The 19,906-nt window shown below is 32.3% G+C and overlaps 1 protein-coding gene across 5 annotated transcripts in view; it reads left to right on the top strand.

The window, feature by feature from the left end:
• LRRK2 (leucine rich repeat kinase 2) overlaps positions 1 to 19,906 on the top strand; it is a 262,718-nt gene that overhangs the window by 85,478 nt on the left and 157,334 nt on the right. For all 5 annotated transcript variants that reach the window (XM_074194833.1, XM_074194832.1, XM_074194831.1 and 2 more), the window contains 10 exons: positions 30 to 174; positions 531 to 670; positions 861 to 992; positions 1,072 to 1,242; positions 4,173 to 4,431; positions 9,079 to 9,267; positions 10,694 to 10,794; positions 15,761 to 15,830; positions 16,332 to 16,552; positions 17,888 to 18,138. In XM_074194833.1, the coding sequence (XP_074050934.1) occupies positions 30 to 174; positions 531 to 670; positions 861 to 992; positions 1,072 to 1,242; positions 4,173 to 4,431; positions 9,079 to 9,267; positions 10,694 to 10,794; positions 15,761 to 15,830; positions 16,332 to 16,552; positions 17,888 to 18,138 (1,679 nt within the window). The remainder of the gene's footprint in view (positions 1 to 29; positions 175 to 530; positions 671 to 860; positions 993 to 1,071; positions 1,243 to 4,172; positions 4,432 to 9,078; positions 9,268 to 10,693; positions 10,795 to 15,760; positions 15,831 to 16,331; positions 16,553 to 17,887; positions 18,139 to 19,906) is intronic.

Below are 19,906 nucleotides of genomic sequence, written 5' to 3'. Positions count from 1 at the left end.
TGTTAAATTTTTTTATTTAAAATTTTTAGTTTATAGGAAATCCTGGAATTCAAGTATGTGGATTAAGAATAATTTCTTCTTTAGCAAATTGTTCTGGTGCATTAGAAATGTTTTCTCAACAAGGGGCCCTTGATTCAGTGCTTCATACACTACAGATGTATCCAGATGACAGAGGTGAGTAGAAATATGTTTCCTATTAAGTGGAGATTTGCAGTCATGTGATATTAACCAATCCCCTTAAATTGTTGCTCTGGGGAAGAGTTGAGAATTTACACCTATCTTCCTTCATTTCAGAGGTTATAGAATGATATATTGCATATAATTGTCAGGCATCATTGATATTTCATTAGTTTGCTTAATTATTTTTTTTCTTTATTTTTGAATCTTTGCTATAAGGTGAGGGAAAGGTGAAGAATATCTTAGGGAAAAGATACAAAAACAAAATGCAGCAATCTAAATGAGATGAATATTTTAATTTTCTTCATAGTTTCAAAGTCATTATTGTTATGTTAACTTTTTTCTTGTCCTAGTAATTCAGTGCCTGGGTTTGAATCTGCTAGGATGTTTGATTACAAAAAAGAATTTGTGCACAGAAACTCAGGATCTGCTTGCAAATATTCTGGTTTCCAGCTTACAACGATTTAAGGACATTGTTGAAGTACAGATAAGTGTATGTGAATTATTTTAAAGCAATTGATTCTAAAAGTAGAATTAATTGGATTATTCCAATCGTGTACAATAGAACCTGTGTGACTAAATGTAACATACAACATTTCAAGTACATTTACCAAATTGTATTTTTTTGATTCTTTTTGTTAATGGTTGTTTATTTCATCTTTGTGTGTGTGTCATATTTTCAGGGATTTCAAACTATTTTGGCAATACTTGAATTATCACGTTGCTTTGCAAGGCTGCTACTAAGCCATCATTCATATGACTCACTGATTTTCTATCAGATGTCCAGGTGTTTCACTGAACAAACTGATCATCAGGTAAATAATTCTTCCTATTCTTGTGTTTAAGGTCATGGACTTATGTTTTTGCCATTTGGAATTTCTTTTTTTTTTCTAGTTTCAGAAACTTTGTTGCAAATTCTTTGCCAAAATAACTTCTGATGATGATATTAAAAATGTCCTACTGGTAAGAGCTTGTGAGGAAAACAATAACAATATGGCTGAATGCCTCCTCCTTTTAGGAGCTGATATTAATAAAGTGACCGGAAAAACTTCTTTAATCTGCCAGGTAAATATTCAAATGCATACAATATTAAAATAAGAACAATGGTAAGGAAGGAGTATATTTCAATTATGGGGGACTATTAGTGCAAAAAGAGTGAGTCTCTAGAGTGCCATTTATGAAGATTAAGCAAGTAAAGTTTGCCTGGACTGTACTATATATGGATGGAAATGATGAGGAATAAGACTGTAAAAGTAGGTTGGTTTAAAAGTAATTAAGAGTTTTAAAATGCCAAAAAAGAAGAAACTATTTAATCTTGAAGTTAATAACCAGTGTTTAAACTAGAGTTGGATCACAATCACACTTTAGGAAAAGCAATTTGGTAGCTGTTGGAGGAATAAATTGGAAAGAGGAGAGACTGAAGGTAAGAAACCAATTAGGGGGCTATTATCAACAGAGAGAGTGGAAAAGATGAAGTAGATATTGTTGTTGTTCTTCCTTTGTTCTCATAGAGAAATGATGACATCACAAGAATGATGTCTTGACTTGTGCATGAACTGGATATGAATTGGACAGAACTAAACAAAGTTCAATGTCACTCTTTCCTCTAAAGTCATCAAAATCCATTGGCAAGACAATGTTCAACTAGCGATGGCCCAGTATGCAAAGAAAATATGCTTTGATTACTCCAAATGCTTAAAAGGCAATGGCTATGTGGTCTTACTAAAGCAGTGATTTATCTTTATGGTAATCTCAGCATCTAATCCTTATCTTATTTGATTTTCGTCAGTGACATTTGGAAAATCCTCCAAAGAGAAACACTCAAAGCAATGATGTTCTTATTGTTTTTTTAATTTTTTCATGAAAACCATTATGAGGCTGTCCATCCCTCTATTTCCTCCACTTCTCAATTCTCTGTCAGGCTATTATCCTTGAATTAACTATACTCTCCTCTTTTCCTCATCTTGATCTATCTTTTGTAGTTCATTTTTCACTGGCTTCTTTTCTTAAGTCCCTGTCTCTTTAACATGTCATTGATTTTGCCCTGATCCAGCTTTGATCATTTCCTAGCCTTTGTTCTTAAGCAGGTGGTGCAGAACAAAGGTAGAGAAAATCGTAAAATGCTGCTTACTGGATTCACTATAAATTTACCTTACATACCTCAAATGAACCTTTATTGTGCTAGGTAATCTTTCTACACTTCCCTAGATAATTAAGTTCCATTCACCAAATGAGCTCTTCCAAACCTTTCCATCACTCCTCAAATCTCGTTTCTCTTTCTCCCACTCTCTCAATTGAGAAACTTGCCTCAGATTTAACTGAAACAATTATGACCATGTTCCAAGAGCTCCTTCTCCTTTCCTCATCTCATTTTACTCTGATGTCTTCTAATATTATCATTTTCTTTATTCCTGTTTTATGAAAAGATGACCCTTTTCCTTGCCAAGGCCAATCTCTCCACATGCACAAGTGATCCCATTCCATTTTATCTTCTGCAGCATACTGTCTTCTTTTTATCCCCATTCTTTCACTTATTTTCAAGTTTTCATTCCTACTATTTCTGTGCCGACTACAAACATTCCCATGTCTACTCCAGTCTAAACAAAAATCATCCATTCTTCTCTAACTATTGTCTTCTGTTCTCTCCTCATTTGTGACTAAAATCCTTAAGTGTTGTTCTCTTTTCAGTCTCTTCTCCTGATATCATTATTCAACTGAAACTGCTCCCTTTAAACTTAATAAAATGGTCATTAGAGGATCATCTCTAGTCAGTGTAATTGATATCCTACCACTGTACCCACATGGATAGCTTTGCACAGCCCTCCCCCACTTAAATCCAATTCATTTGCAAATCAGTTTTCTCCTTTCAGTCTAACTCTTCTTAACTCTTTTGGAATCTTTTTTAAAAAGATACTAGAGTGGTTTGCTCTTTCCATCTTCAGTTCCTTTTACAGTTAAGGAAACTTGGGCAAGTTGGGGTTTAATAATATGAAAATTCTAAACTAATCCTGTATTTTATAATATATAAATGATTCTATTATGTCACCTTATTTTGTATTTAATATAGCCTGTCTTTTCTGTCTCTAAGTGAAGAAGTTTAGGAGTTCTTCCTCTCTCATTGAAAGATGCTGAGTTTGTTCTTCCTCTTGATTGCTTTTAAAAAAAACAACAACCCAGAAACCATGAGCTAGTTCCAGATGTTCAATACTTTCATAAAACATTTTAGCAACTAATAAGTGTTTGATGCTGGATTGGAATTCAGGTCTTTCTGACTTCCTCTATTCATTGTACCACCTCGATGATACTGAATTGAATTTTAGGTGTTTAGAACTGGTCCCAAGTAGAGACTATGTTCTCTTTCTCTCAGACTTGAGTACTTACTGCATGCACTCCTGCCTCCACACATGGTGGTATCCTATCTTGTTCACTCTAGGGACATTTCAGAGAGTTGCCACAATGGTGCTACATGGATGTCTGTACTACCACCAACAGAACTGTACCCCTGAAGCTATTAGGACAATTCTGAACTTTGCCAAGTTATTGCTCTAGTAGTGTCTCTCCAGCATTGGCAGTTTGGAGCTTTGTAGTTCTGATGCTATGGGATTGAATCAGTTTTTAGCTTGAATAGTTTAGGATAACCTGTTTGTGATTTATAATATTATGTATTTATACCACTCTGATGTGTGATGATGATCCTGTTTCATTCTTCAATTCTTTTAAAAATTGTAGAAATGATTTTGCCATATATAACAATCTAAGATCAAAGATAGATTAGGAAGTAGAACTTGGGTTTAGATCACAAATTTCTTACCTGTTAACTTTTGACCATGGGCCATTTGCATCCCCTTTCAGTTTCCTTAAATGTCATATGAAGAGTATAGAATAGATAACTTTTAATTTCTCTTCTAACTCTAAATCTGATACTATATAATGGAGAAAACATGACTAACTACAGTTGGCTTAATATTCTTTATCTCTTATTTTATTTTGTGTAGGTTTGTGAAAAAGAAAGCAGTCCCAAATTAGTAGAACTCTTATTAAATAATGGATCACGGGAGCAAGAGATTCGGAAGGCCTTGAAGATCAGCATAAAGAAAAATAACAGTCAAATCATCAGTTTACTTTTACGGAAGCTTGCCCTGGATCTTGCCAATAGCAGCATTTGTCTTGGAGGATTTTGTATTGGAAAAATTGAACCTTCATGGCTTTGTCCTTTATTTTCAGATAAAGTATCTAATTCAAGAAAACAAACAAGTAAGTTTCAGAAGGGATCCTTTAATTTGCTGACAGTAAAGCATTAATGATTATTTAAAGTTCTTAATGTTTTTATCTATTTTTATATAAATTAGCTTAGACTATAAATTTAACTGTAAAATCTTATGAAGAAGAATGATGGGCATTATCTCATAAAACAAAGGCCTGGAAGTTAAAACCAGTGTAAAATACCCATCATCCAAAGGACATGTAAAAGTGAATATTGAAGGAAGACAACAGAAAGAAAGTAAAAAAGATTTGCAACTGTTTTTACTGCCAAGGACAGTGGAATCACTACCCTCAGACCCTAATATCACAATCATAGATTCGTTCATTGTTCTTTCTTTGTTTGTCTTTCATTCTGAAAGAGGACATGACATCACTTGCAAGAGTATTGGATATAAGTCCAATTGGATATAAAAGAAAGTCATTAGCCTCACTCTCTACCCTGAAGCCAGGCAGGTCCAGTGGCAAGATATAGATCAAAATAACTGCAGATGACCCCAGATGCCATGGAAAACATTGGTTTTTTTTAAGCTAAGTTCTTTCTCAGGTCTTAAAAATGATTAAGGTTAAGTTCATTCAATGATCTAGGTAAGAAATGAGAGGAAGGATGGCCTCTTTTAATTAATCAAAAAAATGAAATCAATCTGGGAGGGGAAGACCCTCAAGGTTAATGCCCAAAACAGAAATAATTGCTATTTACACTCACTCTGAACCATGGCAGCCCAAACAATGACCAAATGAAGCTTGAACTGGGACCTATTGTCCATTCTATGAGAGTCAGAGAGATTTGGGCTTAAGGCATTATCCTTAAAAACAAAACAAAAAACCCCATAAACTCTAAGATATCTTGCAAAGTTTCAGGGAGCAAAATAGCAAAATTTAGATTCCTTTAGGTAGATCCCAAAGGGTATGGGTATGCTTATGGGAAAGATCAAGTTGGCACTAAAAAGAGCAAGCTGAAAAAGCAGCCAGGTTGGACCATAAGAGAGAAGAGATCCATGATAGAGGCAACATGATGATGGTGTTAAAGGATCAATATACAAAGAAGTGTTATATATGAAAGTTCAAGAGACATGGTTTCTGGTTACTCAACAATAATTTTATCAATTATGGCTAGCAGATAATTAATAAAAGGGTAATTTGATAATCTTAAACCAAAGACACCCTACCCCACCTCCCACCACTTATTTGCCCTTAGAAAAGTGAGATTTCTGAGGGTGGAAATCTAATCTAATTGGTTGGCAAATATTGAGAGAATTAATATTATAATGAGAGGTGGGCTTATTCTAATGATGTGGGGGAGATGTGACTGATCACTCAGTCTTGGTCAGAGAGTCTTATCTATAGCCATACCAACCCATCTAAGGTAATCTAGACAAACGAGAGAGTCCATTTCCAGTCTGACTTGTCTGACTAAAACACAATGGCCCAGAATTCACTAAATCACCCAGTTTAGAATTTTTTTTATCTTTTGATCAATTCTAAATTTCTTGAAAGCTTGAGTGAAGTTTTGCCTAAGATTTCATCTAATTATCAGTCCTGCCCTTCAAAGGCTGGTGAGATAACCTACAGGAACTGATTTCTGAACGTGGAAATAAGAAAGAAAAAAAAAGTCCTGTTTCAATAACTGGTTATTAATATAAAAATTAATATTTCTCTCAGAAGGAAATATATAAAGATTAAAAAATGTAAATCTTAGATATCATTAATACTGCCTCTAAGCAAAATAGACCAGGAGACTCTGAAGAATTACTGCCACCTATGCCTATGCTCTCTTCTAGACAAATTTTATATGAGAAAGTCATCTATACATTAATTAATTCATCCTTGATAAAGATTTTAATAGGGAACTAGCAGGGTTTTTACAAGGAATTTTTAACAACATATCACATCTTTATCACAATTAATTGAATATTATAGAGAATATAAGAACCTACTATGCTTGATGCCATTGTTTATGAAAATGTTAGATATTAGTTTACATACTCTTTTCCCACAGAAAATTGCTCATAAATGACAGATTCCTTTATGATTTCATAAAAGTTTTAATAACAGAAATATCTTGGTTCATTGATCCTATGCTCATACAACCTTCAGTTGAGGCATAAAACTGATATATCTATGCTCATTAGGGCGATTGCAACTTGATAGAAAAGATCCAGCACTCATTCTAAAATGAGTTATTTTCTGTGGATAGTGAAATCCTCCACTGTAGATATGTAGTTTATATCTAGCCCCAGAATATTGCATAGCCTCCTTGAAAACAGTTGTACTCAATCAAATGAGTTTGACTTGACCATTGGTTTTGGAAAATTTATTGACTTTGAAGGCTGTTTCTTGATGAATTTAAAATCTGCATTTGAATTGACAACTTACAGAGCTTATTTTATCCATCAGTATATGAAAGAAAAATAACTGGAAAGAAATAAGTATCTATTAAACTATACTAAACACTACAAATATCAAATTGACTAAACAGTGAAATTGCTGCTGATAGTAAGTTTCATCACATATACTGCATTGTATACAAAGAAGTATAGTGCTGAAAAGTAGTGAAAATGAAACATATACTGAAGTTTATTAAGAAAATAGTAAATTTTACATATTTTCAATGATTGAAACAAGAATAGTTTTCCTAATTACTCTTGGAAATTGAAAGTGAGCAGGAAAATTTTTTTTACTATTTTCAAATTTGATGGCTTTCCAATCATAAGGTTTTGAAGTTATTTTGGTAACATTGCCTTTAAATCAAAATATTCTTTAGAAATGAGTCTTTTAAATTGCTTATGTCAAGACTGTCCAAAACACTACCTATGGACTGCATGTGGCCAGCAGTGTGATTGTATGCATACCACCTGTGGGTTTGCTAAATGCTTTAGTAAACAAAACTGAGCTATAGCAGAAGCCCTCACTAAAATGGCAAATCTACATACATTATCTATTGTTTAAATAATAACTTTTAAAATTAAAGTTGGACATTCCTGGCTTATATAAAAAGCTGATTTCAGGTTATGGCTTTCATTGTAGTTATTGTGAAGCATTTACATAAGCTGAATTTAAAATGTTAGCATCAAAATCAAGTAAAAGTGTTTACTTATAATTGTATCAAAAAGTCATTTGAAGGATTAAAAAGGGATGTGTGAAAGCAATTTTCTTTTTATGTTGAGAGAGCACAAAATAGCATTCAAAATGGAATTTGTTGAAATTCAGTGTAACACTGTGCTAAAAGAAAAACATAAGGGAGCTAGTTTTCCAGATTTTATTCTTACTTGCCATGAAATGGGTATTTTACTTCAAGAATCTTAGCATAGTTTTGTGGCAATTATTTTCACATCTAAATACTATTAAAACTTCACATAGGACAAAATGAACAAATGAGCATTTATCATGGATACTGAAAACTGGTATTGCCAAAGCTTATTGTAAATATTGTGGAAGATAGCAAATTTCTAGCAAACAACATTAAACTATAATTAATCTTGAATCTTCTTTTCATGATATATTTTTGTAATAATTTTGAATCTATTTAATATTAAAATATAAAACATGCATACATTTTCTCTGCAACTGCTTCCTGTTTGATTTGTATGATATATGTAATAATTATATTAATACACATGAATATTGAAACCATTTTCAAATTTCTTTTTAAAATTTCAGTCTTATTTAGTTCCTGTCCAGTTTTAATGTTGATTGATTAATGAAATATATATATATATATATATATATATATATATATATATATATATATATGTAAACTTGTGTGGAATTTCTGAGTCAATATGAAGCTCAAATGTATTCTTTTGTATGGTTTAGAGTTTGATGCCACTAGATGCCATTAGATAGATTTAAAAATGATGAAATAACCACATCTAAAGAATATTTAAGAATACTTGGCTGGAGTTTTCACAATGTGGTCTTGTGACCTGTGTTACTAAACTCTTTTATTGATAAAGGCATATATGACATCCTTTTTAGATTTTTATAATACACAAATTTAGGAAGAATAAGAAATGTGTTACATGACTATCAGTATCCAAAAAGATCTCAGCAAATTAGAATGTTGTATAGAATATAAGAAAATCTAATATTCAAACAAACATAAAGTCTTATACTTGAGTTCAAACAAATCAACTAAGCATGGAGAATGACTATACTTATATTTACACTTAGATTAGTGCCACCATTTATTTTTCCTCTGAGTTTCAAGAAGTAATTTCCTATTTTCGGGTTGACTGGGAAACTTGCCTTGGATGTTACCTTTATTATTGTAGTCAGTTAGCCAAAGTCTGATATAATCTTTGGTTTTTTTAACTTCATTATTTAGAAATTAGCAGATCATATACTCTGATAAAGAATATGCATTAATTCAGGCAAATAATTTGTTTTTGTGACATAAAGTCTAGACTAAAACTAAATGTAATCTTATGTTTTTAATGGCATATATGTTAAATGCAGTTTATAATCAAGAAGTAATATGTTGCATAATGCTTTTAAGAGACAAAACTAGTAAATTTAATTTTTCTTCATGAAATATAATTATAAAAGAAATTTTATATTTGCCTTATGTCTTTTATATTCCTCACTATTTAAAACTGATATATTTTAAAAGTGAAAATGTTACTGGGTTTTCACTGTTAGACACAGGATCTGCAATGGCAAGAATGATACTAAGATATCAAATGAAAAGTTTATCAGAAGACGGATCAATACTAGGTAGTGATGGAAGTTTTCCTGAAGATCATCTTGATAAATTTGATGATTGGACCTTTATATATGACAGTTCTGCAGGCTGTGTATTTGGTCACAGTGATGATCCTGATAGTGAAGGTAAGAACTGTGACATATTAATAACTCTTTCACGTTATAGCTCTAGATTGTGATTATTGAAGTTGTTTGAGAGAGCAGCAAGATGAGATTAGTGAAAAAATAATTTCACTTTGTAGATCTTTACAATCAAGCAAATTCTAGTCTCTCAACAAAGTTGCATGTAGCTTGTTTTTCTTTCTTTTACCTAGTAAGATAATAACAAGATCTCAGTTTAATTAATATAGAGCAATCTTAGATGAGAAAACCTCCACTGCCAAAGAAGGTCAGCACCTTCTTACAGAAACTGACTGGAGCACTGGTAGATTAAATGATTTACCAAAGGTTACACATTGTAAGTATGTGTCTTGAAAAGATTAACTCCTTGTGAATGGGGTTGATTTTGTCCTTATACATTTAGTAAATATCAAGTGAGTACTTACTGATTTTTTTTAATAAGGACTTTTTCTCAGTCTTCTGGATAGCAAATTTAACATTGAGCAACCTTCTGAAAAAATACAATCATTTTTGTGAAATAATTTATTTTAAAATCTCTAATTTAAAATAAAACATTTATAGGTAGAGATGACTTTTTAAAGAGTGTCATTTTAGAATAAAGATCTTTCCTTGACATTGGGAAGATCTGATTTCAGTCCTGTACTTGTCACATACTGGCTATGAGACAGTTACAGAGAAGATGTTAATCTTCACTGGTAGAGGGAATGTCTCATGGAGATGATGAAATCAAATAATGACAAAAAAACTGGCATTTATTATAAAACTATCTATGACCATAATAAATGGTAAGGACTAAGAAATGAATCTTAGTTCTACTACTTAAGACCTCCCTAGATGTATAAATCACTTCTTTGAAGACAGATTTGAATATTAGTTTTTAGGTGGGAAAAGTCAAAACTTTTTTGAAATTGATTCTTAACTGTCATAGATTGTTTACCCCCGAATATAAATTGATTTCATTATGTCTGTTATTTTAAAACCCTTAATTTTTCTAATAGTTTATACACATATTTCTTAAAAAAGTATTCTTTTCCAGAATCAGTTTTAAAATGTTATTTTAAAAAAATAAATTCATAAACAAAAATGGGTAGTTTAATTGCATAAATATGACTTTCTAAAATGGTAGAATATAAAAAGAAATATTTAATATTTAAATGAAAATTATGAGAATTTGAAAAAATGATTCCTTTTAAACCTGGAGGACATGTCAGTAGTTGATGTTTGAAAAGATGAAGTCAGAACTGTTTTACTATTAGTATTTTGAAGATGTGGAGGTTGTGCATTTAACATGTGAAAGATTTTAAAAGTGAATTGATCAAACTATTCTCCATGATTAGAAAATGTTTAAATCCTATGTTTGTGATTTATGTTATCAACCATTCATTCAGATTCATCATCATCTTTAATATCTTATATTTTATTATTAAAATAGGAAGTGAAGGTTCATTTCTTATGAAAAAGAAATCGTCTTCTTTTAATGTAGGAGCCTTGCAGCATAGCTCACCAACTTTGGAAAGTGATTCAAATTCAATGGTAAGATAAATCATGACTCTCATATATCTATTTGATTTTTAAAAATGTAGGACAAATTAAGTCTATTAAGTCAATTAAGTCTATGATGGACTAGATCTTTAATTACTGTAAAATAGAGATTGTAAGAACCTCTTAGATTATCCAGGGAGAATCAACATGAACGATAAGAATAATTTTGGAAAGGACAGAATTATGGAAAATAACAAAACTAGACAAATAGGTAGGAAACTTCAGAGAGCTAGGTTTTGCTAAATTATTTTGATAAAATGATAGTTAAAAGAAATATTAATTCTTAATTAATAATAAGAATTATATTTTTCCATTTTATACTTGAATAACTAAATAAATTTCTGGCAATCAATTGATGATGATAATGATGTTTGATATTTGTCCTTCATTCTCGAAGAAGATGGCATCAGGGAGGTGATGTCATGACAAACTAGTGAATTAAATTTGAACAAAGTAGTGCTGTGCTAAGTGATCAGCTTCATTTTCTTCTCTGGAACCATCTGGTTCAGTAACTAGATATGAATCAGGACCATTGGAGATACTCCTGGAACAATCACTTATAATTTAGCTATCAAACTTAGGTTTTAGGATGAATGTTAAATTTATATTTTCCCCCAACTTGGTTCTTGTCTCAGCCAGAATTCACAAAGAGGATATTCTGTGTTGACATATGGGATAGGAGATTAGGGTAATTGAGGATAATTGTTTTAAGCCAGCCATTAAGAAGCTAAGTGGCAAAAAATGAAAAGTGGAAACTTGATTTCACAAAGTAGGACAGCAGGCAGTAGGAATCAAAGAATTCTTGCATAATTATTGGGGACCTGTACACTGAAACTAATGTTCAAGAATAAGATTCTGATTCTCAGAAAAACTAGCAACAGCAAGTTTCATGAGGAATAAGGGATTAAAGTAAAGTATAATTATGTCATTGGGAAACCTAACATTAACACAATCTCTTTTTTTTTTCCTTTTTGGATTTTGGCAAGGCAGTGGGGTTAATGACTTGCCCAAGGTAACATAGCTAAGTAAATTCTAAGTATCTGATGTCAGATTAGAACTCAGGTCCTTCTGACTCCAGGACTGGTACTGTATCCACTGTGCCATCTAGCCATCCTTATGAATACAATATCTGGAAGGAATGTACAAAGTCATATTCTTATGAAGAGATAAAAACGACCCAGGAATGTACAAAGTCATATTCTTATGAAGAGATAAAAATGACCCAGGAACTTAGACTTAAGTCAGAAAAGATCTCTAACAACCAAATATTACTTGAGCCGCTGCCAGCTAATATGGATTTCAGATCATCATCCTACCAAGCCTGCTGAATTATTGTCTCAGACATCAAATATACCAATCACACTATGCTCTGTTTCTTTCTTTTTTATACTATTATAAAACCCCTAGAACTTTTATTTTCTTCTTCTTAGATTTTCTTCAGAGATACTTATGTGGAAGTGATGAAAGCAAAGTTTAGGTTTTATTCAAGGATATTAATTTATTAGAAAAGTTATTTTTTTCAAATTATATCCCACACTGAAGATTATTGGAGTATTTACTCAAGTTACTTATTAGGTAATGATAAAATTTCCTTCATGTTTGTTTATTTTTTCTTGATCCTACCCTATATCCTATTTCCTATGCCTATGACCATTAGATTCTAATAAAGATCCCATGTCCTTTTCTGAGTGTGTTTTTTCCTTAGGAGTTCCTTCTTCCAGAATGACATCTCTGTCTCAGGAAGCCTTGGCTTGACTTCTTACTTTTACTTTATGGTTTTTAGTGAGCACCATATCTGTCATTCAGTCAGGAATGATTATTGCCAGAAGTCTGGTTCTTGTGATTCATTTCTACAAACCAGTTTTTTACCTAAAACTAAAGACTGTTTCACTTAAAAGTTCATTTACCCCTCCCAAAGTTCACCAAGACATTCTATTCCCTGGTCATCTTAGGATTTATATCTATGGTTGTGATAATGTTCCCCTTGGGAATTAACTAGAAGAATATTGCTGAGGGAGCATTCTTGGGTGCTGTATGACCCATTGTCTCAGATCTTGAGGGTTGTGATTACTCTAAGTGGTATAAAACCAGAGTTCTGAGATGGGAACAGAAGTAGACCTCCTTGTTCTGTTCATTTGGCAGTTATAAGGAACGAAGTTTGTGACCATGTCAAGAGATGTTATGAATCTTGGCTCTCAGGTCCCTGGGAAGCAGGGGAAATTAAAATCATAATGGTCCATGTCAATACACTCTAGGGGACAGCTAGGTGGCACAGTGGATAGAGCACTGGTCCTGAAGTCAGGAGGACTTGAATTCAAATTTGGCCTCAGACACTTACTTACCTGTGTTACCTTGGGCAAGTCACTTAACCCCATTGCCTTGCAAAATAATAATAAATAAAAATTAAAATTAAAAAAAAGCAATACACTTTGCCAGAGGGTGAGATCAGTCACAGCTTAAAGAATTGCTGTTTTGTTAAGCTCAGGACACAACCTGCTTGCTGAGTCTTAGCTCTAGAAAACAGCTTATCTCCAAAATATTTTGACACTTCCTATCTCTTTCTCTTCTTTCCTCCTTTCTTGTTTTCTTTAATAAATATGCCCAATTCTTCCTTTTCATTTAGAAATCCTCACTAGATCCTACCATATTCACTAGCTATCTTGTACTTCTTTTCCTCAGAATCCCTGAGAAAGCTGACTGCACTTGATTTCTCCATTTCATTTCTTTACTCTCTTGTTAAATTCTAAGGTCCTTAGCTCCTTTTTTTTTCCCTTGGTTTTTGCAAGGTAGTGGAGTTATGTGACTTGCTCAAGGTCACACAGCTAGATTATTAAGTGTTTGAGGTCATATTTGAACTCAGGTCCTCTGACTTTAGGGCTGGTGCTTTATCTACTATGCTACCTAGCTGCCCCAGTTCTTAATTTCTCTCTCCAAAAAATTGACCAGTGACTGGTAATCTTTTTTTTTTTTTGCAAGGCAATGGGGTTAAGTGGCTTGCCCAAGGCCACACAGCTAGGTAATTATTAAGTGTCTGAGGCCATATTTGAACTCAGGTATTCCTGAGTCCAGGGCCAGTGTTCTATCCACTGTTCCACCTAGCCGTCCCAATTGGTAATCTTAATTGCTAAATCTGCTCTTTTCTCAATCCTCACTTTTGCTCAGTCTGCAAAATTGATATTGTTGACTCCTCTGTTTTTGTGTGCAGGTGCATATAAATGTGTGTTTACTCTTTGTGTTCTCCTCTCACCTAAATGGCCCCCTTTTCTTGCTTCCCCTCCACAATAGAACTTATCTTTTCTCTTAAACTCTTTTTAAAAATTTTATTTTATTACTATTGTGGTTCCTACCATTTTTTCTACTTATCCCAGTTCACAAACTGAATGAATAAATGAAAAAGTTAATATCAAGCACTGAGCTCTTGTCCTCGAGAAACTTAGGTTCTAATAAATTGAAACTCCAGGTGACTAAGAGGGGTTATTTGAGTTTGAAAGTTATAGCGATGGTGAATGGAATCACAGATTCCTTTCCAGTGACAATGGCAGTACTGATTTGATCTAGAGCTGGAGAGTAAAATGAAAAATGGCAGGGGCCAATCTGATAAAATAGATAAGTGAGGACCTCAAGGACCCCAAGGGAAGAGTTCAGATTGAAAGCATTAAGTTTTTCAGGGCAAGGTTTATAGTGCTAAAGGACAGTTGGTAAAAAACCTTAGTGTCATACTTACTTTTTCTGGCCCCACATATTTAAACAATTTTCAAATTTTCTCCACAACATCTATTGGTATATCACCTTCTCTCCACTAACAAAGGCACTACCTTATTTCAGCCTTTCTTTGCCTATCACTTGAACTAAAATATAACCTCTTAATTGGAGACCAGTTATCGTGTTTCTATCATCATATTTCACCTCACTCCATTTCATGTTCAACTCAACCATTATAATAATTTTTCTTAAGTGCAAATCTAGTTATGTGAACCCCTATTCAGAATACTTCAGTGACTCCTTACTATTTCAAGTATTAACTCCTCCCTTTGGATTTTAATATTCTTTTAACTAACTTTCCAGTCTGTTTAAATATTACTTCCTTCTACTGGCCTATTTGCTGTTCCTTATCCATAATAATCCAACTTCTATAATAAGGAACCTTTTCTGATCTCCAGCTGTTAGTTCCTTCCTAGCTTGTCAATGCTGTATATTTTGCGGGGGGGAGGATTGGGGGGTGGGGGCAAGGATACTGGAATGGTTTGCCATTTCCTTATCCAGTATATTAAGGAAAACAAAATTTTATCTTGTCCAGGGTGACACAACCATTATTTGAACTTAGGTCTTCCTTAATCCAGATCTAGTTCTCTATCAACTGAGTCACCTAATTAGCTCCAAAAAAATAAATGACAAGATCTAATTTAGAAGAGAAGGAAATTGTTATCAATTGTTTAGTTTGCAAACATAGTGTAGTAAAAAGAAAAGAACCTAATGAATGTAAGTCATTCTACCCCAATGTAGCTATGTAATCTCGAGTTCCTTCAGTTCCAAAAATTGATCAGAGTTAATAATTGTATAACTTCGGGATGAGATACACCATTTTTCTTTGCTCAGTTTTAATACCTATCTATCTATCTATCTATATACATATATAGAGAGAGTATAATTGTTTTTTTGAAACCAGTGGAAGTTGCTCCTGTTTAGATAGACATTTTTGTTTTTAGAAAATGACATTCTCTTTTCACACTTTGACTAATAGGGAAATATGTTTTGCCTGATTGCACATATATAGCCTAAATCTAATTGCTTGTCTTGGTGGGAGGTGAAGGAAAGAGGGAGAAAATTTGGAATTTAAAATTTAAAAAGAATGAATGTTAAGAAAATTATTTACATTTGAAATTGTGGGAAAATAAAATATTTTAAAAAATCAGAAAATGACATAGACTTTCTCATGGATGCCTTTATTGTCTTAAAGGAAGCCAGTTTTGATCAAGAAGAATTGTTGAAAGAAAAAAGAAACTTAATTTCTTCAGATAATACTATCCGTGAGTATTTCTCATAATAACCACAAACAGTTAGACATTTAGGGCAGAATCACATCTAATGTTCAAAATCATTAAAATTATTCACTCCTGGGGCAGTTAGGTGGCGCAGTGGATAGAGCACTGACCCTAGAGTTAGGAGTACCTGAGTTCAAATGTGACCTCAGACACTTAATAATTACCTAGCTGTGTGGCCTTGGACAGGCCACTTAACCCCATTGCCTTGCAAAAAAGAAAAAAACTAAACTAAAAATTATTCACTCCCAATTTTTATATTCATAGGATCTTGAGATTTTGCTTGTCTAAAAATCCCATATATATTTCGCTTATCCATAAATCCCATATATAAAGTATGAAGTATAAAGTACCCTTTTGGATGAAACCTTGTTTACTTTTTCTAAGTAAAAGAGTATAAAATTTTAAGAAACTCATTCATACTTTATTTTTTAACAACATACAAAATTTAGATGAAATATGTTTTCTCTTTTATACATTGTTTTGCAGAGAAATCTTCCAAACTCCAATCCCTTTTGAAACAATCAGACAGTTTGTTTCCTCTAACCTCAGAAAAAGAATATATAAAGTCATTAGACCTTTCAGCAAATGAACTAGAGGATATTGACAGTATAAGCAATAAATGCTGTTTAAGTGATCATTTGGCACGTCTTGAGAAACTGGAACTTCACCAGAATGCACTTACAAGAGTTCCACAACAACTCTGTGAAGTAATTTAACATCTTTTAAAAAGAAAATATGTATTTGTATATATTTTTATTAATTTAAGTAATTTTGTGTTTGTCTTGAAAAAATTATTTTTTATTATTATAAACTTGATCATCTCAATCTGCCACTTTGCTAGAAAATGTACTATTTCTTGCAAGTGTGTGATTTTTAAAAGAAAATGTGTGTGATTAACTTTTTTAAAGGGAGAAAGAGCATTCCAGGTATAGGAAACAGTTTGAGCAAAGACCAGGAACTGGGGAAATTCATATTGAATAGGTCAAAGTAGTATAATTTATTTGAAGCATTGAATATGTGGAGGAGAATAACTAGATCAAGCTATTGAGAAGAAAAAATTATGCCAAATTGTCAGGTGTTTGGGGAGAAAATTTAAATGCCAGGCCAAGGAATTTGGCTTAACTTGGTGGGCTATTGAACTTAGCCAGGTCATTGAACATTATTGAGAAGTATGACATGAACAGATTTTCATATGAGCACACACACACACACAGAAAATTATTCTGAATTCACCAAGATTTGATATGAGAGGTGACTAAGAGGAAAGAGTCAAAGACAATTCTATTCATTCAGTCAGTCAGTTTATAAGTTTTTATTAAGTATTTTGTCTTTGCCAAATTCTCAGTGTGGAAGTCAAGGTGAATTGTGGTGCCAATGCTTGAAAGACTCAGAAAGAAGAGGTAAGACAAGGAAGGACAGTAAATTTGACTTGGGACATAATGAATTTGAAGTACTATTTGGAAATTTAGGGAGAAGTATTGTTTTATGACCAACTGGTCTGGAGTTTGAAAGAGAGGTTCTAGGTGATGTGTAGAGTTATAATTTTGAAAGATATTTGCATAAAGATGGTAATTAAAATTTAGTAGGAAATGAGATTTCCAAGGGTAAACATATATACAGACAAGCAATAATAAGAATAGATTCTTAAAGACAGATCATATTAAAGAATGAAGTATACTGAGGAGTCAGAGTAAGTCTGATTAGAGAGATAAGAGAATTACAAAGTATGATGTTGATGTTTTTAAATCTAAGAAAATAGAGAATATGTTCAGTTGTATAACATGTATTAGTGTTTTTGGCTTATCTTTTCCTTGTAGATTATAAACTTATTGAAGACAAGAACTTTATTTTTCCCCCAAGTCTGTCATAGCATATTGCACTTAGTAAGTGCCTTACACGTATTTGCTGAGTATAGAGTATACTTTGTATCTTAATTACATTTTTTCACATAATCTCTTCTACTTTAACTGCAGTTTTTAGGTTTGAATTACATTTTTTCTTGTTCACATATCATTTATAACTTTAAAATATTTTCTTTTCAGTCTTTAAAATGTTTGACATATTTAGATTTACATGGTAACAAAATCACTTCAATTCCTGCCTATTTATTGAAAATGAATTGCATTGTGAATCTTGATATTTCCCGTAATGATATTGGACCTTTGATAATTATGGATCCAACTATCAGATGTACAACCCTGAAGCATCTCAATTTGTCATACAATCAACTATCCTCTGTCCCTGAATTTCTTGCAAATGTCACAGAAAATCTGGAACAGCTTCTTCTGGAAGGGTAAGAATGCTGTAGATTTTTAGTGTAAATTAAGATGTGATTGTCACCAGAGCTGGAAAGACCTTGGAGGATATGTATTATATACTCATCATTTAATTTTATTGCCTGGACAATTGAGAATTAGCTTAAATGACTTATCCAGTGATGACACTATAATGATATAGATATGGATATGGATATTAATTAACACTAAACACATCTCTGACTTGTGAGTCTCAAATTCTTTTCATGGAATTTATGAAATAGGTAGTTTGAATTACTGGATGAGAATATCCCACTATCCTCTTATGAAGTCTGTTAAATGTGTTGCTTTTATTGCTATGTCAGAAAGAACTGATGTATTAGAAAAAATCAGGATTACATACGCAGGAAATAATCATCTAGTTCCTCCTCCAAATAGCTGCCAGAGTGATCAGAGTGATTCTCCTTAAGTAGAGGTCTAATCATATAATATATATATATATATATATATATATATATATATATATATATATATATATATATATCTCCCCTTATTCAGTAGATTCTGGTGCTCCCTTACTGCCACCCACATTATCTGTAGAAGATCAGATCCTCTTTTTGACTTTAAAGCCTTTTACTACTTCCGACTTTATTTCACTTCATTCCAAACTGACCTTCTTACTGTTCCTCATTCAAGTACCCATCTTCTGTTTCGCTGCCTTTTTCTGTTTACTATTTGAATCTTATGTCTTTCCATCTTCAATCTCTACCTCTAAGAATTTCCATTTCCTTTTAAGACTCAAGTGTAAGCACCTTTTTTTTTAACATCTTTCCTTGGTGCTCTATCAGTGCCATCTCTCCAAAATTATCTTATCTCTGTTTTGTTTCAAATATGCCTTTATTTGTGCATATTTGTCTCCTCCACATCTAAATTGTAAACTCCTTATGAGCTAGAGCTGTTTTGATTAATGTGTTTCCATCTTTCTTTCTCAATTAATTATAATACCACCAATCATGAGTGCCTAATAAATTTAATTCAATGAACATTACTCATTATATATTATAAGCATTAGAGGTATGACAATAAAAAAGAAGCATACTTTGCTTTCAAGGTGTTTATATCCAAATGATGTTTACTTCTAAGTGAATATAGTCAGATTTTAGATTTTTTAAGTTCTTCTGCCAAGATCTTCATTTTACTGATGAGGAAACTGAGAGTTTGTGATTTTTCCAAGATTACTCAATTAATACACAGATCTAGTCTTCAAATGCATGTCATCAAATTCTAAGTCCTTTAGTCTTTCCATTTCATGACTTTAACAAAAATAACTAATATAAATGTAAGTCATTCACCTGTTATGTATTTTATAATTATAATGTAATAAGTGTATAATAAAGATCAAATAAATTGACTTCACAGATTTGAGGTCCTTGTAGCTCAGATAATTAGGAAAGGCTTCATGACATTAGGCACTGTAGTCAGGAATATTTGAGTTAAAATCTGATCACTATGTGGTCCCTGGCAAATCACTTAACCTCTATTTACCTCAATTTCTCATGATAAAATGGTGATAACAATAGCACTTACTTTTGTTGAATTGTTGTAAGGATCAAACGAAATAATAATTGTAAAGCAATTAACACATTTCTTAAATTATATTAAATGTTATATATTAATCTATATAAATGTTAGCTATTATAATTCCTATCATAAAAGAAGTTATAACTGAAGGAAATGAATTTTAATATGCTGTCTTTTAAAAAATAATTGTAAAAATCATTTTATTCTTTCAATTACTTTCTAATA

Source organism: Macrotis lagotis, chromosome 7 (assembly GCF_037893015.1).
Source record: "Macrotis lagotis isolate mMagLag1 chromosome 7, bilby.v1.9.chrom.fasta, whole genome shotgun sequence".
In the NCBI taxonomy this organism is placed as follows: Eukaryota; Metazoa; Chordata; class Mammalia; order Peramelemorphia; family Peramelidae; genus Macrotis; species Macrotis lagotis.
The sequence above is the reverse complement of the archived record's forward strand: the minus strand, read 5'-3'. Positions and strand labels throughout refer to the sequence as shown.